Raw genomic sequence first — 18,376 nt, forward strand, 5'->3', positions numbered from 1 at the left:
AACACTGATCATCCACTCACAATAAGCCGTATATTTTTATACGTGAATACAAGGCTTCCTCTAACTGTATGCTCTGGATTTTGTAAATTAAAAAAGTACAGTCGCAGTGTGAAATATTTGTTGTGGAGTCCTGCAGAAAGTGGTATTGACGTTCCATTATAAATGAGCTCCTTATAGTGTGTGAAGGACATGGAGAAAGATCAGAAGGAAGTTTAGTCATAAATAATCAAGTTACACTTACCATGATTGTAGTATCATCTGAAGCACTGGCAATGACATTATCATTGTGGGGACACCAATCAATGTCTAGTACGGGAGCTGTGTGACCACTGACTGAAGGATGATTCTTATCAACTCGTCCAGTCTGAAACAAAAAAAAAAAATGTGTACACACATCTAGCAAAAAAGCTAAACAGATACTGTACTGTGCAAAAGTAATAGGCAGGTGTTAAGAAATGCTCTAAAATAAGAATGCTTTCAAAAATAGATATTTTAATTTAGTTGATTTTTATCAATTTACAAAATGCAAAGTGAGCGAAGAAAAGAAAAATCAATATTAGGTGTGACCACTCTTTGGCTTCAAACCAGCATGAAGGCAGGTAGGTTGTTCCAAATATATTGGAAAACTAACCACTAACTTCTGTGGATGTAAGCCTCCTCAAATCCTTTTGTCTCTTCATGTAATCCCAGACAGACTCAATGTTGAGATCAGGGTTCTGTGGGGGCCAAAGCATCACTTCCAAGACTCCTTGTTCTTCTTTACACTGAAGATAGTTCTAAATGACATCAGCTGCATGTTTGGGGTAGTTGCCCTGCTGCAGAATAAATTGGGGGCCAATCACACACCTCCCTGGATAAGTATCTGTCTGTATTTCTGAGCTTTCAGGACACCATTGATCCTGACCAAATCTCCAACTCCTTTTGCAGAAATGCAGCCCCAAACTTGCAAGGAACCTCCACCATGCTTCATTGTTGAGTCACTTGGTGTCTGCAGGCAACAGTGAAGCATGGTGGAGGAGGGAAGGCCATAGCATCCTACAATGTCATCACTATTGAAGGAAAGAGTCCCGTTACTAGATCCAGAGTTGGGAAAGGTGGGGGACTGTATGTCTAATGCATGGGAATTGTTTAAGCCAAAGACACCATTGTCACATCCAGTTCCAGTGTCACAGCTGATGCCATTACCACAATCCATATACCCAGGAGAGTTATGTTTAAATGGAAGTTGATTTCATCTGTATTTCAATGTAACTGTTTAGTCACTTGTAGTGACTGAGGATTGTGCAGAAGACATCTTTGACATCTACAAAGTCTTGTCTGGTCACTAATGAAGATGAGTTCATATGTACCTGTACAGTGTATGCAAAAAGTGGAAGTATATACAGTAATGAGTAAAAGTGATGAACAGATTAATGTACAACATTGGTGTATAGAAGGAACAACAGCCAGTTTGGGATGGCAATAGTAGTGGCCTGTGTGGGAAGGTTCCAGTAGGAAGAGTAGTATGGTGATTGCCTAGGTAAGCCCTTCTCAGTGGTAGGTTATTACATTAGGGTTGCTGCAGTACAGAGATTTACTCTGTAAAATCTCTGAACAAAAACAAGGGTTTTAAACATACAGAAACATTAGGTTTGGCCTTGAACTTTGTATCCCATCTCATGTTAGCATGGGCAAGCTAGGACTGTTTATTAATGTCATAACATGCAATATGTGGGTCATTTTATTTGGAAATAGACAACTAAAATCAGATTTCCTTATCCATGGTCATCTATTTGGTTGAGATCATCTAATACGGTCATGAGAATTACTGCAGTTCATGGGGGCAAAGCCCATCTGAAAGAGATTTCTCGCATGAGCTCTGTATAAACTGCTCTATAGCACATTGTGTTTCTGTATATTTTTGGCACAATCATCAGCAAAAAGTAATGAAAGAAAACAAGGGTGTCTCCATCCTAAATACAGCAGAACAACAGGAGCAAAGAAGTTCAGTGAATAGCAGAGGTGAAGAGGAAAGAGGAAGACACAAGTGTCAATGGGCACAGAAAATGTTCCAGCACGTACAGGAGGTTGGCAGGGCGGTGCCCCAGTCCCGCACAAACTGAGCAAAACAACGTCCAGTGAGTGTGACACTCTGGAAAATCTGAGCGTTTTAATAGCCTTTTTAGTGCTTCCTGAGACATTTCTATTGTTTGTTGCATGAGGTCATTTTTATTGGAAGCACAGGATCATCAGACAACTGCATCGGTCTGACAGTCTGCATTGAAAGGCCAGTCATTTATCCCCTAGGGAAAGCTTATGGGATAATGAGGGGTCAAGGACACCACCAGTGACCTGTGCAGTTAATGAGCCAAATTCTTGTGCTAAATAAAGACTGCTGTTAAGAAAGCAAGGCTGTATTTATATTGATTCCATTTGCAACACAAGGAAGCATGCTGAAGCCGAAGAGCTGACCATATAGTAAGGGATTTCAGAAATGATGCATATAATTTGAGCGTCACTTACAAAATTAATAATGTAAGAAATAAAATGAGGCCGACTCTTAGACCATGATTTGCAAATGCTTTTGTAGGCCGATTTTTCATAGGAAAAAGCAAAATCCTATTACTGCAGATACATCATGTATAAGGTTGCACGAATCAGCATAATGGCTTAGTAATGACCAATATGGTCTTGTGGCTCGAGATCCTGCATCCAACTATTACTAAGGTTTGCACCTTTCCTAGTTAAAAAAAAAACCCAAAGAACATAGGAGCCATGTTTGTGTTGCAGGAAAGAGAGAAGGTATATACAGTCATGGCCGAAATTGTTGGCACCCTTGATATTTCTCCAGGAAATCATGTATTTCTCACGAAACGTATTGCATTAACACATGTTTTGCTATACACATGTTTATTCCCTTTGTGTGTATTGGGACAAAACAAAAAAAGGGAGGAAAGAAAGCAAATTCGACATAATGTCACACAAACCTCCAAAAATGGGCTGGACAAAAGTATTGGCACCCTTTCACAACTGCGGATAAATAAGAATGTTACAAGCATGTGATGCTCCTGTAAACTCACCTGGGGCAAGTAACAGGTGTGGGCAATATAGAAATCACACCTGAAAGCAGATAAAAAGGAGAGACGTTCACTTAACCTTTGCATTGTGTGTCTGTCTGTGCCACACTAAGCATGGACAACAGAAAGAGGAGACGAGAACTGTCTGAGGACCTGAGAACCAAAATTGTGGCAAAATATCAACAATCTCAAGGTTACAAGTCCATCTCCAGAGAACTAGATTTGCCTTTGTCCACAGTGCGCAACATTATCAAGAAGTTTGCAACCCATGGCACTGTAGCTAATCTCCCTGGTCGTGGACGGATGAGGAAAATTGATGAAAGATTGCAACGCAGAATAGTCCGGATGGTGGATAAGCAGCCCCAAACATGTTCCAAAGACATTCAAGCTGTCCTGCAGGCTCAGGGAGCATCAGTGTCAGCGCGAACTATCCGTCGACATTTAAATGAAATGAAACGCTATGGCAGGAGACCCAGGAGGACCCCACTGCTGACACAGAGACATAAAAAAGCAAGACTACAGTTTGCCAAAATGTACTTGAGTAAGCCAAAAGCCTTCTGGGAAAACGTCTTGTGGACAGATGAGACCAAGATAGAGCTTTTCGGTAAAGCACATCATTCTACTGTTTACCGAAAACGGAATGAGGCCTACAAAGAACAAAACACAGTACCTACGGTAAAATATGGTGGAGGTTCAATGATGTTTTGGGGTTGTTTTGCTGCCTCTGGCACTGGGTGCCTTGACTGTGTGCAAGGCATCATGAAATCTGAGGATTACCAAAGGATTTTGGGTCGCACTGTAGGGCCCAGTGTCAGAAAGCTGGGTTTGCGTCCAAGATCCTGGGTCTTCCAGCAGGACAATGACCCCAAACATACGTCAAAAAGCACTCAGAAATGGATGGCAAAGAAGCGCTGGAGAGTTCTGAAGTGGCCAGCAATGAGCCCAGATCTAAATCCCATTGAACACCTGTGGAGAGATCTTAAAATTGCTGTTGGGAAAAGGTGTCCTTCCAATAAGAGAGACCTGGAGCTGTTTGCAAAGGAAGAGTGGTCCAAAATTCCGGGTGAGAGGTGTCAGAAGCTTATTGATGGTTATAGGAAGCGACTGATTTCAGTTATGTTTTCCAAAGGGTGTGCAACCAAATATTAAGTTAAGGGTGCCAATACTTTTGTCCAGCCCATTTTTGGGGTTTTGTGTGACATTATGTCATATTTGCTTTTCTGCCTCTGTTTTATATTTGTTCCAATACATACAAAGGGAATAAACATGTGTATAGCAAAACATGTGTTAATGCAATACCTTTTTTGTGTGAAATACTTGATTTTCAGGAAAAATATCAAGGGTGCCAACAATTTCGGCCATGACTGTATGTTCAAATAAATAGTTGAAATGACTGGAATGCATGGCGATTGCAGAACTGCAATGTCCTCTTCATGGCATATTGTGTTATCCATATGAAATCATAATCTGATTTCACATGGTACGTACCTGTCTTGAGCCTTGAATGAAAGGACAGCTGTCCAGGTGCCTCTTCCTGAACCTCCTACATCTAGGTCTAGGTTATATCAGTGGTGTACCCCAAGGTTCAGTGTTGGGACCCTTACTGTTTAATGTATTTATAAATGATATAAGGTCTTGGATTAAAAATACCCAGCTATGCAATGGAATAATGTCCATACAGGATGTCTTCAACTTACAGGCTGACCTCAATGCACTGTTTAATTGGGCAACTATGTGGCAAAGGTTTAACGTTGATAAATGTAAGGTGATGCACTTGGGGGCTAAGAATATGCATGCATCATACATACTGGGGGGTACAATTGGGAGAATTAATGGTGGAGAAGGCTCTGGGAGTTCTGCTAGATCAAAAGTTTAATAATGGCATGCAATGCCAAGCTGCGGTTTCTAAAGTGAGCAAAATCCTCTCTTGTATTAAAAGAGGTATAGACTCCAGAGAGAGATATATAGTTTTACCCCTGTACAAATCATTAGTTAAACCTCATCTGGAATATGCAGTTCAGTTTTGGGCACCAATTCACAAAAAGAACATTTGGGAACTGGAGAAAGTACAGAGAAGTGTAACCAAACTGATAAGAGGCATGGAGGAGCTCAGCTATGAGGAAAGATTAGAGGAACTGAATTTATTTTCTCTTGAGGAGATTAAAAGGGGAATATGATCAACATGTATAAATACAAAAGTGGTTCATATAGTGAACTCGGTGTAGAGTTATTCACCCTGAGGTCATCACAGAGGACAAGGGGGCACTCTTTATGTCTGGAGGAGAAGAAATTTAAATCTCCAAACATGGAAAGGTTTCTTCACAGTGAGACCTGTGGAAATGTGGAATAGACTCCCTCAAGAGTTGGTGATGGTCAATTGTGGCAGCATTGCAAAGGGAGGAGAAGTCAGGAGGAACATGGCTCCTCAATGGATTCCTGGGTCACTGGGAAAGCTATGGGGTTGAATGCTGCTTCCCTATGTGATGCTGGTGGCTGTCCTGGGTCTATTTAAGACCATGGCTCCTGGTTTGGCGTGCATTTCTGTGAAGTGGGTAGTGTAGGGACATGTGACCCATCTGACAGGGACAGTGAATAGTGGTAGAGAAAGGTTCCAGTCAAGTAGGGAATATGATAGGGACATGCCATCCTTCTTGAATCCTCCCATTTAGGTAGAAACCAGCCAGGCCACATTCCACCCTTCAAGATTGACGCTGTCCAGCTCCGTTTTACATTGCTATTACAACTGTGAATTTATCAGTCAGGTGCCTTCCCGCTGGGATGTTTGTAAAGTTTGAACTTTGACTTTGATAAGCAACTGGACTCTGTATGTTTACTGCCACCGCACCACATATAAACCCGGTAATCACTGGATCTCCATCCAGGACCAGCTACACCTCAGCGAACACCTCATCCTACCTCAATTCTTTCCGTTACAGCATTTTGTCTGTGCTTTTTTGTGCTCTTGCGGGGGGGGGACTATCTGTTCTTGCATAGGTTTTCTACATGTGTTCCTGTTGCCTTCCACAATTCAGAAACATAGTAGGTTAGTTGGTTGCTGGTTGTGAGAAATTTAAAGGCATTTTTGCACGTCCTTACATATGACTTGTAGTGCAGGTGAATAAGCATTTGTGGCCCCATAGACTTTTATATGGGAGCACATGAAAAATGCTTGTAAATGTGAATTTTTCAAGCAGCTTTCAAGTGTTCCTATTAAGATCTATGGGGTCAAAAAGACCCAGATGATACACTCGCTGGGGATGAGGGAAATGCCCAATGGAGTTAGTGAGCTTGCAGCGTGAGTGTGATGGAGCCATCAGAGATCCCACTGGGGAGCCACAAATTCCTGTGTCCAGTTGCTCTCTGTGTCCAGAGACCTTGCACAATGTAGGGGGATTGCTGGGACTTGCAGTCCTCCCTAAAGCCACCAGTATGCTGGAGCATCTCCTATAAAGGACTTTTCATGGATGGACTTTTGCCTGTGCAAGTATGCCACAGCCGCTGTAGTTAGGGACTAGGCTAGGAAAGAACTGTGTTTGGTCATCTGGAATGCTCGAGTTATTTAAGTATTAAAATGCTGCCTTTGCCTGGACTGAAATTATTCTAAAAGGGTGTATGTAAGTAACTGGCACACATATAGTTTCCAGCCTGGGTCAGTAGACACATTGGGGTATGAAGACAACAGTGGTTTCCAAGGGTAACGAAGGTTTCACAAGCAACCTGTGGTGAAGGGTGTACTTGTGTAGGTGGGACAGCCTCCTGTAGCAAGGGAATTGTTGTCGGCATCATCTCCCCTGGAGGTACATTTGCCATAGCAATGGGAGCAGATCAGCGCTCAGAGGTCCCCAGCCAGTGCACAGATACAGAAGAGAAGCATTTAAGTGAGTGCATGCATGAAGTTCATGCTAGGTGCATGCGGTACCCCATTCTGTTACTGGGAGTGAGGTAGTGGAGATACACTGGAGAGGTGGAGAAGGCATCGAATCTCTGCCTGTCCCTCCTAAATGCATTAAGCGACAGTAGTGGTATACATTGATGTGGTGCTCAACAGAGTTGACAAGAGTTCAGTCATCAGTTCGAGTGTACACGGTGTATGCCCATCTTTGAGTTATAGGACTGCCTTGAGGTTGAGTTATCCCTGAAAAGGACCCCTGTCTTGTTCCAGGGCATTGATGAATACAGCACAAAAAGGTACCCCATGTGTGGGGCAAATGACCTTGTTCTATGTGGAAGAACCCACCCTGAGGTAGGCCTCCTATGTGACCCACACTTGGTCCCCAACGAGGAGGAGAACATGGAGGAAGCACCACCCACCAACCCCACAGCTCAACACACTCACTTGGTTCTATGCCGTCAATCCCCCACTGACTGAAATGTGGAAAAGTCTTGCGCACCAGCAAGTTGCTGCCAGGATCACTATTGTGACATCATTCCCTTGCCAGGAGAAAACTTTAATTAGCAGTCCAGCACCTGGCACTAATATATTGTAATTCACCCACCCTTTCTTCTAAATATTGTGACAGACAGCAGAGCTTACACAGAGCCAAGCACTTTTGTTCTTTGGGACTTGCATTCATGTGGTTGGGTGCCAAAACGAGAGTATGCATGCTTCATAGACAGATTTCCATGTGTTTTGGAGGCTTTTACAATGTGTTTCCATGGTGTTTTGTTGGATATGATCAAACGACTAAAGAAACGCATTGTAGAGCATGGAATTTTAAACGCATTGGATTTTTCCTGTGTGTGTTCATACATACAAGGAAAGAAAATGTAAATTTTTAGAAATGATACAATGCAGTCAAATTCATCAGGAACCACAAAGGAACAGCAGTATTGAGTGCATACCCTAAAAATAAACATGTTTTCTCTGCCTTGCAAAAGCAGTCAGAAGTATTAGCTTTTATCCATTTAAAAACTCCTTTTTACTACACAGATATTGCCAGATCCCATATCCTATAAAGCCCTCTCTTACTAAACAAACAGCCAAGATTTTCAGTGTTTTGTTTCCTAGGGAACCAGGAAAAAAAGCCAAATAACCTCAACATGAGGAATGATGATGTCCGGTATTAATATTTTCTTTTTTCCAGCTCATGAGATAAAAAAAAATGGACAATAAGATTTTATCATGTATATGGCAACATTGGCCCTGGAAAGCCTGCCTGTAGATATGTAGATGTCTGTAGATAAGGTTTTGATTTGCAATGTAATGAAAGATTTTCTAGTAAGTTGAGTGTCTAGGTAATAGTTTTTGACGCTTTAACCAGAGCGACTGAAGCTTGGACATGTATTTTCAGGATACTACAGAGCAGACATCACAGCGCTGGCCTTGGAGGAAAGTAAAATGATGTCGCAAATAATAAAGTGAAGTCACTTCCTTTGTGCACAGAGCTGTATCAGATCAGCACAGCGCCATAGAATGCAGAATGAGGTCATAACTCACTGACTACGCTGTAGAGAGCTGGAATATGAAATCAAATCTGGTATAAATACCACACAGAACTCACACAAATGAACATGAGAACGATACAGCCGGACATTTCAGCCAGAGAAAAAACAGACCCCAGGCCTCTTGTTTTATCTTGTTACTAAGGGTCTCAGAAGATACTGTAGGTATGAACAGCGGACAGTTTTAGAGAAAATATCTTTGAAATTAATATCCCCTAAACGTATGTTAATTATGAAGTCACTACTGATGACTGACTTCTTTGGAGTATAGATGGTGTAAAACCAGCTCTGTGCCATCTCTAGCTGAGCAACCTATAATTTGTTCAACTCTGAAGTTCAAGTCTCCAGTTGAGAGATGATCCTCAAGTGTGTTACTTGAAGATGAATCTCATACATGGATATGTAGCTCCCATTTTATTGGCAAATACAAAAAATAGGATCAAATACAATAATCTTTACCTGTGCAGCTAGGCATGGATTAGAAAAAGGGCTTTGTGAGTGTCTAGGGCTTAAAGTGGAACTCCAGGCAAACAGCTAAATGTACAGTTAAATGTTTATCGATTTACCCGCCAAAGGTTTTTTTTTTTTTAACTCTGTCCAGCCAGTCTTGTCATTTACACGCTATCCTAATCTGTACCACCAGGCAGATCTTTTTGCTACTTACCGATTTAGCTTTGCTGCTTTATTGTTCAGTCTTATAGCTTTATTGCTTCTTATTGTCGCAATCGTACACCCAGAGACTGACGCAGTCCTCCATTTTGTTAAGAATTCTCCATGTCGTCCCTCATTCTCCCCCTTCCCTCTCTGTTAATCCACAGGGACATATGTGTGTTGGAAGTGTGGCAGGCAGGCCAGAGCCCAGCAGGAAGCCTCGAGGTGCCTGGTTGTCTGAGAGAGCTGTGCAATATCACACCTCGTAAAAGATAACACAAGCCTTCCCAGGAGTTCAAGGCATTCCAAGGAAGCAAGAACCAGATAAACACTTTTAAAATCCATTTTTCCCCTATGTCTCATATCTTGGAATATGAGAGACTTACATAAAAACCAGGCATATTGTTAGATTGGCCAAGAGGAGGCGAACAGTTTGATAGGTCACTCTCCTTGGCTGGAATACATAGGAAAGCAGAAAAGTAGATCTTGTGAACCATTCAGTGTAGAATTTCATATGTCATATCTAATCAATCCTCAGACGTGTCTGCATAACAATCTACCCGTGGGTGGAGTGTCACTTGTGCATAGGAAAAGGTATGAGCCAAAATATGAACTAGAAGAGATTTTGGCTCTAGTTTAGGTCTATGCCCAGACCTTCTCACCCTAAACGGGGTATTGGTCCTTTACTTCAGAGACACCCCCTGCTGGGGAACTACAAAATGGGCTGTCAGGCCTAAGAAAGGAAGTTGAAGAATTCTCCCTTTTCAACATCAGAACCACCTGGGGAGACCCGCACCCTTTCACTCTGAAACTTGATCTGCTAACCCAGGACTTTGGCAAGTACTTTAACCCTCTAACTTCTCTCTGTTATCTCTTTGCTGTGCTGTTGTTCTCTGTATAGTTATATATAGAGATGAGCGAAGAAATGAAAAATTCGATTCGACTGATTCGGCGAATTCGTGGACAATATTCGATTCGAGTCGAATAAATTCGCTGTGAATTTAACTTAAAAAAGGGTGTTTCTAGGCTTCAGAGAGACTTAATATTAGTGCAGAACACTGTACCTTTAATTTAAATGCCCTTGGAGTCTGCTGGGGAAGAGAAATAATACTGTCTGTCAGTATGACATGCAGATGAGTGCCGTCGATCTTAGAATCACTGCACACTTCACTCCTTTGGCCAGTCACGGGGCCAAAACCAGTGTTTGGAGCCACAGTGTGGCGGTGGAGGCAGCAGCAATGGGAGGCCATACAGCAACCTATGACAAAATGGAAACCAGCAGGAGCGTGAGGAGACCTGAAAGTGGCACATGGCAGAGTGGGAGCAATGGGAGGCGGTACAGGGACCCAGGTCACACTGTGGGCCCAGCAGCAGCGTGACCAGGCGGTACGGGGGCCCATGGCCGATATGGGGCTTGGTGGCACCTATGGAAGGCCTGTAATCTGCCAGCAACCTATGACAAAATGGACAACCGCAGGAGTGTGAGGAGATTTCAAAGTGGCACATGGCAGAGTGGAAGCAATGGGAGGCCGTACAGGGACCCAGGTCACACTGTGGGACCAGCATCAGCGTGAACAGGCGGTACGGGGGCCCATGGCCGATTTGACCTCATTCATCCCATAGTCCTGCCGACTCACGAATAGCGTGGCCTCCTCAAAGGGCCTGAGCAAGCGCAGGTGTCACACATGAGCTGACAATGGCTGACATCTAAGTTACACAGGGAGTACCTTTATCCGCTTTTAACATCAGGAAATCTGTGATGGCCTTTAGCTGTTCGTAAAGGCGGTCTAACATATGTAGGGTTGAATTACACCTTGTTGCAACGTCACAGCATGAGGAGTCGGTACGGGGGCCCATGGCAGATTACATGTCTGGCAGCAGCAATGGGAGGCCCGTAATCTGCCAGCACCCTATGTCAAAAAATTTAACACACCAGCAGTGTGAAGAGACCTGAAAGTGGCACATGGCAGCAGAGTGTGGCGATGGAGACAGCAGCAATGGGAGGCCGTACAGGGACCCATGAGAGACTCTGGACTTGGCAGCAGCATGAGGAGGCGGTATATAGGGGCCCATGGCAGATTAGGGGCCTGGCAGCAGCTATGTGAGGCCCGTAATCTGCCTGCACCCTATGTCAAAAAATTAAACACACCAGCAGTGTGAAGAGACCTGAAAGTGGCACATGGCAGCAGAGTGTGGCGATGGAGACAGCAGCAATGGGAGGCCGTACAGGGACCCATGACAGACTCTAGACTTGGCAGCAGCATGAGGAGGCGGTATATAGGGGCCCATGGCAGATTAGGGGCCTGGCAGCAGCTATGTGAGGCCCGTAATCTGCCTGCACCCTATGTCAAAAAATTAAACACACCAGCAGTGTGAAGAGACCTGAAAGTGGCACATGGCAGCAGAGTGTGGCGATGGAGACAGCAGCAATGGGAGGCCGTACAGGGACCCATGACAGACTCTAGACTTGGCAGCAGCATGAGGAGGCGGTATATAGGGGCCCATGGCAGATTAGGGGCCTGGCAGCAGCTATGTGAGGCCCGTAATCTGCCTGCACCCTATGTCAAAAAATTAAACACACCAGCAGTGTGAAGAGACCTGAAAGTGGCACATGGCAGAGTGTGGCGATGGAGACAGCAGCAATGGGAGGCCGTACAGGGACCCATGAGAGACTCTAGACTTGGCAGCAGCATGAGGAGGCGGTATATAGGGGCCCATGGCAGATTAGGGGCCTGGCAGCAGCTATGTGAGGCCCGTAATCTGCCTGCACCCTATGTCAAAAAATTTAACACACCAGCAGTGTGAAGAGACCTGAAAGTGGCACATGGCAGCAGAGTGTGGCGATGGAGACAGCAGCAATGGGAGGCCGTACAGGGACCCATGACAGACTCTAGACTTGGCAGCAGCATGAGGAGGCGGTATATAGGGGCCCATGGCAGATTAGGGGCCTGGCAGCAGCTATGTGAGGCCCGTAATCTGCCTGCACCCTATGTCAAAAAATTTAACACACCAGCAGTGTGAAGAGACCTGAAAGTGGCACATGGCAGCAGAGTGTGGCGATGGAGACAGCAGCAATGGGAGGCCGTACAGGGACCCATGAGAGACTCTGGACTTGGCAGCAGCATGAGGAGGCGGTATATAGGGGCCCATGGCAGATTAGGGGCCTGGCAGCAGCTATGTGAGGCCCGTAATCTGCCTGCACCCTATGTCAAAAAATTAAACACACCAGCAGTGTGAAGAGACCTGAAAGTGGCACATGGCAGCAGAGTGTGGCGATGGAGACAGCAGCAATGGGAGGCCGTACAGGGACCCATGACAGACTCTAGACTTGGCAGCAGCATGAGGAGGCGGTATATAGGGGCCCATGGCAGATTAGGGGCCTGGCAGCAGCTATGTGAGGCCCGTAATCTGCCTGCACCCTATGTCAAAAAATTTAACACACCAGCAGTGTGAAGAGACCTGAAAGTGGCACATGGCAGAGTGTGGCGATGGAGACAGCAGCAATGGGAGGCCGTACAGGGACCCATGACAGACTCTAGACTTGGCAGCAGCATGAGGAGGCGGTATATAGGGGCCCATGGCAGATTAGGGGCCTGGCAGCAGCTATGTGAGGCCCGTAATCTGCCTGCACCCTATGTCAAAAAATTAAACACACCAGCAGTGTGAAGAGACCTGAAAGTGGCACATGGCAGAGTGTGGCGATGGAGACAGCAGCAATGGGAGGCCGTACAGGGACCCATGACAGACTCTAGACTTGGCAGCAGCATGAGGAGGCGGTATATAGGGGCCCATGGCAGATTAGGGGCCTGGCAGCAGCTATGTGAGGCCCGTAATCTGCCTGCACCCTATGTCAAAAAATTAAACACACCAGCAGTGTGAAGAGACCTGAAAGTGGCACATGGCAGCAGAGTGTGGCGATGGAGACAGCAGCAATGGGAGGCCGTACAGGGACCCATGAGAGACTCTAGACTTGGCAGCAGCATGAGGAGGCGGTATATAGGGGCCCATGGCAGATTAGGGGCCTGGCAGCAGCTATGTGAGGCCCGTAATCTGCCTGCACCCTATGTCAAAAAATTAAACACACCAGCAGTGTGAAGAGACCTGAAAGTGGCACATGGCAGCAGAGTGTGGCAATGGAGACAGCAGCAATGGGAGGCCGTACAGGGACCCATGAGAGACTCTAGACTTGGCAGCAGCATGAGGAGGCGGTATATAGGGGCCCATGGCAGATTAGGGGCCTGGCAGCAGCTATGTGAGGCCCGTAATCTGCCTGCACCCTATGTCAAAAAATTTAACACACCAGCAGTGTGAAGAGACCTGAAAGTGGCACATGGCAGCAGAGTGTGGCGATGGAGACAGCAGCAATGGGAGGCCGTACAGGGACCCATGAGAGACTCTGGACTTGGCAGCAGCATGAGGAGGCGGTATATAGGGGCCCATGGCAGATTAGGGGCCTGGCAGCAGCTATGTGAGGCCCGTAATCTGCCTGCACCCTATGTCAAAAAATTTAACACACCAGCAGTGTGAAGAGACCTGAAAGTGGCACATGGCAGCAGAGTGTGGCGATGGAGACAGCAGCAATGGGAGGCCGTACAGGGACCCATGAGAGACTCTGGACTTGGCAGCAGCATGAGGAGGCGGTATATAGGGGCCCATGGCAGATTAGGGGCCTGGCAGCAGCTATGTGAGGCCCGTAATCTGCCTGCACCCTATGTCAAAAAATTAAACACACCAGCAGTGTGAAGAGACCTGAAAGTGGCACATGGCAGCAGAGTGTGGCGATGGAGACAGCAGCAATGGGAGGCCGTACAGGGACCCATGACAGACTCTAGACTTGGCAGCAGCATGAGGAGGCGGTATATAGGGGCCCATGGCAGATTAGGGGCCTGGCAGCAGCTATGTGAGGCCCGTAATCTGCCTGCACCCTATGTCAAAAAATTAAACACACCAGCAGTGTGAAGAGACCTGAAAGTGGCACATGGCAGCAGAGTGTGGCGATGGAGACAGCAGCAATGGGAGGCCGTACAGGGACCCATGAGAGACTCTAGACTTGGCAGCAGCATGAGGAGGCGGTATATAGGGGCCCATGGCAGATTAGGGGCCTGGCAGCAGCTATGTGAGGCCCGTAATCTGCCTGCACCCTATGTCAAAAAATTTAACACACCAGCAGTGTGAAGAGACCTGAAAGTGGCACATGGCAGCAGAGTGTGGCGATGGAGACAGCAGCAATGGGAGGCCGTACAGGGACCCATGAGAGACTCTGGACTTGGCAGCAGCATGAGGAGGCGGTATATAGGGGCCCATGGCAGATTAGGGGCCTGGCAGCAGCTATGTGAGGCCCGTAATCTGCCTGCACCCTATGTCAAAAAATTTAACACACCAGCAGTGTGAAGAGACCTGAAAGTGGCACATGGCAGCAGAGTGTGGCGATGGAGACAGCAGCAATGGGAGGCCGTACAGGGACCCATGAGAGACTCTGGACTTGGCAGCAGCATGAGGAGGCGGTATATAGGGGCCCATGGCAGATTAGGGGCCTGGCAGCAGCTATGTGAGGCCCGTAATCTGCCTGCACCCTATGTCAAAAAATTCAACACACCAGCAGTGTGTGAGGAGACCTCAAAGTGGCACATGTTTGAGGCATGATTCATGGCGGATTTAGTCAGTTGTGTCAGGAACTGGTGGTTTGAAATCCAGACTAATCCACGCCTGATTCATTTTCACAAACGTGAGTCTCTCCACACTTTGGGTGGACAGTCGTGTCCTCCGCGGAGTTACAATACCTCCTGCCGCACTAAACACGCGCTCCGATGCCACGCTACTGGCCGGGCATGACAGCCTTTCAAGGGCAAATTCAGCTAGTTGGGGCCAAAGGTCAAGTTTCGTTGCCCAGTAGTCAAGGGGATTGTCTACCTCGGTTGGCAGGGTGCTGTCCAAGTAGGCCCAAGCCTGTTGTTTGAGCTCCTGCTCCAGGTCCACCTGATGCTGCTGCTGCTGCTGCGGCTGGTTAGTAGTTTCCTCACTGCGCTGGTGAAGAAAGCTACTCATCATCGACTGCAGACTGAGGCAGCCACTGCTGGTGGAGCTGCCACTGCTCCTACCACCCCACCCCTCCCCTGCTGCCATGCCAGCGGAACGCGAGCGCACAGGGCCCACAGTGTCTGAGGATGGACGTTGGCGCACAAAGGCAGAGACCAACTGACTACATAGGTGGTTTTTATAGTACGTAATTTTGGCCTCCCTCTCAGCAGGTGTGAAAAAGGCCACCATTTTGGACCGGTAGCGAGGGTCCAACAAGGTGGACAGCCAAAAGTCATCCCTCTGTCTGATGGTTATTATTCGGCTGTCGCTACGCAAGCAACCGAGCATGCTATGGGCCATTTGTGCCAAGGAATGCGAGGGACTCCCTGCCTCCATCTCCACAGCATACTGCCACGGTGCGTCTGGGTCCTCTGTCTCCTCCTCCTCCTCCTCTACCAGATGCTCCTGCTCCTCCACTCCTGTCCGCTGAGTGGAAAAACCACCCATTTCACTCAATAATTCCTGAGCACAAATGTCCTCCTCTACCTCCTCCTCTTCTTCCTGTCCTGCCCCCACAGGGGTCATGTGGCGTTGACATCTGTGCGCCACGTCTACCGCACCCTGACCAGCCATTGTTAACAGCATTTGTTCCAGGACGTGCAACAGAGGAATGACGTCGTTCATCCCATAGTCCTGCCGACTCACGAATAGCGTGGCCTCCTCAAAGGGCCTGAGCAAGCGGCAGGTGTCACGCATGAGCTGCCAATGGCTGACATCTAAGTTACACAGGGGAGTACCTTTATCCGCTTGTAACATCAGGAAATCGGTGATGGCCTTTCGCTGCTCGTAAAGGCGGTCTAACATGTGTAGGGTTGAATTCCACCTTGTTGCAACGTCGCAGATCAGGCGATGCTGTGGAATTCCGTTCTGCCGCTGCAGCTCAATGAGGGTGTTCTTTGCGGTGTAGGAATGGCTGAAATGCATGCACAGTTTACGTGACATTTTAAGGATGTCTTGCAGTGGGATGGTGGATTTTAGGAACCGCTTGACAACCAGATTGAACACGTGAGCCATGCATGGCGCATGGCACAACCTTCCTTGACGCAGAGCAGACACCATGTTCTTTCCGTTGTCAGTCAACATGGTTCCGATTTTTAGTTTGCGCGGAGACAGCCATCTGTCGATTTCTCTGTTCATTACACTCAGCAGTTCCTCCCCTGTGTGACTACGTTCGCCAAGGCATACCAGGTGCAGCACAGCGTGACACCGTTGCGCCCTGCACATGTGATATGCCGGTCGGGTAATGGGACTTGGCACGGGGGTGGCGGCTGAGGACACGGCGGAAAAAGAGGTGGTAGAGGCGGACATGCTTGCTGGACCAAGGACGTGCAAACGTGGAGGCAAAAGCGTCGTGACCTGTCCAAGTTGCTGGTGCGGCTGTGCCGGCACCACGTTCACCCAGTGGGCCGTAAATGACATGTACTGTCCCTGACCGTAGTTACAGCTCCACACGTCGGCGCTGCCGTGCACTTTGGCAGAGACCGACATGCTCAAAGACTGGCCCACCATCTCTTCTACATGTGAATGCAGGGCTGGCACTGCCTTTTGGGCAAAGAAATGACGGCTTGGCACTCTCCACCGCGGCGCGGCACAAGCCATCATTTCTCGGAAAGGTGCTGAGTCCACCAGTTGGAAAGGGAGGGACTGCAGCACCAGCAACTTGGACAGGAGGACGTTCAGCTTTTGCACCGTCGGGTGCGTGCTCGCAAACTGTTGTCTCTTGGATACGGATTCCAAGAAAGACTGTTGACGGAATCCGAGAAGAGGAGTAGCAGGAGAAGGAGCATCTGAACGAGCGGAAGATGCCAATGAGCGACAACTCCCCTCAGCAGAGGTGTTGGAGCCTTGACTGGCTGATAGAGGGCGATTGACGACGTCGGGTGACGGAGCAAGTAACGGAGCGGGTGATGGAGCGGGGGCTGGGGCAGGCAGAACCGCCGTATGTTTATCACGGTTTTCCCAGGCCACCGAATGGTGACGCTGCATATGCTGACGCAACGCTGTAGTCCCAACATGGGCCCCCTGGCCACGCTTGCATTTCTGGCCACATAGTCGACATACGGCTACGTTTACTTCCTCGGGCGGCTTGAGGAAAAATTGCCACACCACCGAGTAGGAAACTTTGCCCCCGCTACTCTTCACTGGCTGACTGCTACTTCCTCCGTGCGCACCGGCACCACTACTGGCCGTGGTGGTAGGCTGCAGTGGAGCTGGTGCTCTACTCCGTGGACGTTTGGCTCCACTGACACTGATGCGACCCTGCTGCTGTCTCCTGGGCAACCCACCGACTGTTTTGCTCGCTGCCAAGCTGCCACCCTCTTCTCCTGATGATGCGGAAGAAATTGCCTGATGACGACGAGGCTGCCAAGTGCGATCAACCTCCTCATCATCAAGTAGGGTCTCCGCCTCACTACTAGCCCCCTCGGCTGCGTCTGGGTCAGGAGACAGACCTGTCTCTAGACCGGCTACCGAGCCACTCTCCTCGCCAGTACTTGTTCGCTTGGCTGCTGAAAAGGCCGATGTCTCCCCCCGTTCCTGACCGCCCTCTGTTAGCTCTTCCTCACTGTACAGTGGGGCTGAGCCCACAGCATGCGATACTTCGCTTGGTGAGGGAACAGCAAAGGACAGGGGCAGGTAGAGGACACGTGATTTCAGTGGGCTTGGTCCCGGGCCATGCCAACTAACGGTTGTGTCTGACGTACCCACCGACCGTTGGCTGTAGGTGTCAGAGGTGACCTGGGAAGAGGAAGACGACCGAGCCAACCAATCAATGACGGCAGGGTTGTCGGTGGAGACACGACCGCTGGATGACACCGGGAGCACTGGCCTCTGGCTGCGAATACTGCTGCCTCGACCCCTTCCTCTGCTGCCACGTCTGCTCGCTCCTAAAACATTGCCTCCTCTGCCACTCCTCTGCATGTTGTCTGACATACTATTTAATTCAACGATTAGGTGTCCCTGAGTAACAATTCTCTGGCACTCAGTAACAATTCTGTCTGTCCCTGAGTATGAATTCTGTGGCCCTGAGTAACAATTCTGTGTCTGTGCGAGTAACAATTCTGTGTCTGTGCGAGTAACAATTCTGTGTCTGTGCAAGTAACAATTTTGTGTCTGTGCGAGTAACAATTCTCTGGCACTCAGTAACAATT

The 18,376-nt window shown here is 47.8% G+C and overlaps 1 protein-coding gene across 3 annotated transcripts in view; it reads right to left on the minus strand.

Annotated features, from left to right (window-relative positions):
* Window positions 1–18,376, minus strand: part of CORO6 (coronin 6) — a 127,321-nt gene that overhangs the window by 48,332 nt on the left and 60,613 nt on the right. For all 3 annotated transcript variants that reach the window (XM_089683038.1, XM_089683037.1, XM_089683039.1), the window contains one exon: window positions 242–364. In XM_089683038.1, coding sequence (XP_089539164.1) covers window positions 242–364 — 123 coding nt within the window. The remainder of the gene's footprint in view (window positions 1–241; window positions 365–18,376) is intronic.

Source organism: Staurois parvus, unplaced genomic scaffold, assembly GCF_062004578.1.
Source record: "Staurois parvus isolate SC_StPar_1 unplaced genomic scaffold, SC_StPar_1.0 ptg000299l, whole genome shotgun sequence".
Taxonomy (NCBI): Eukaryota; Metazoa; Chordata; class Amphibia; order Anura; family Ranidae; genus Staurois; species Staurois parvus.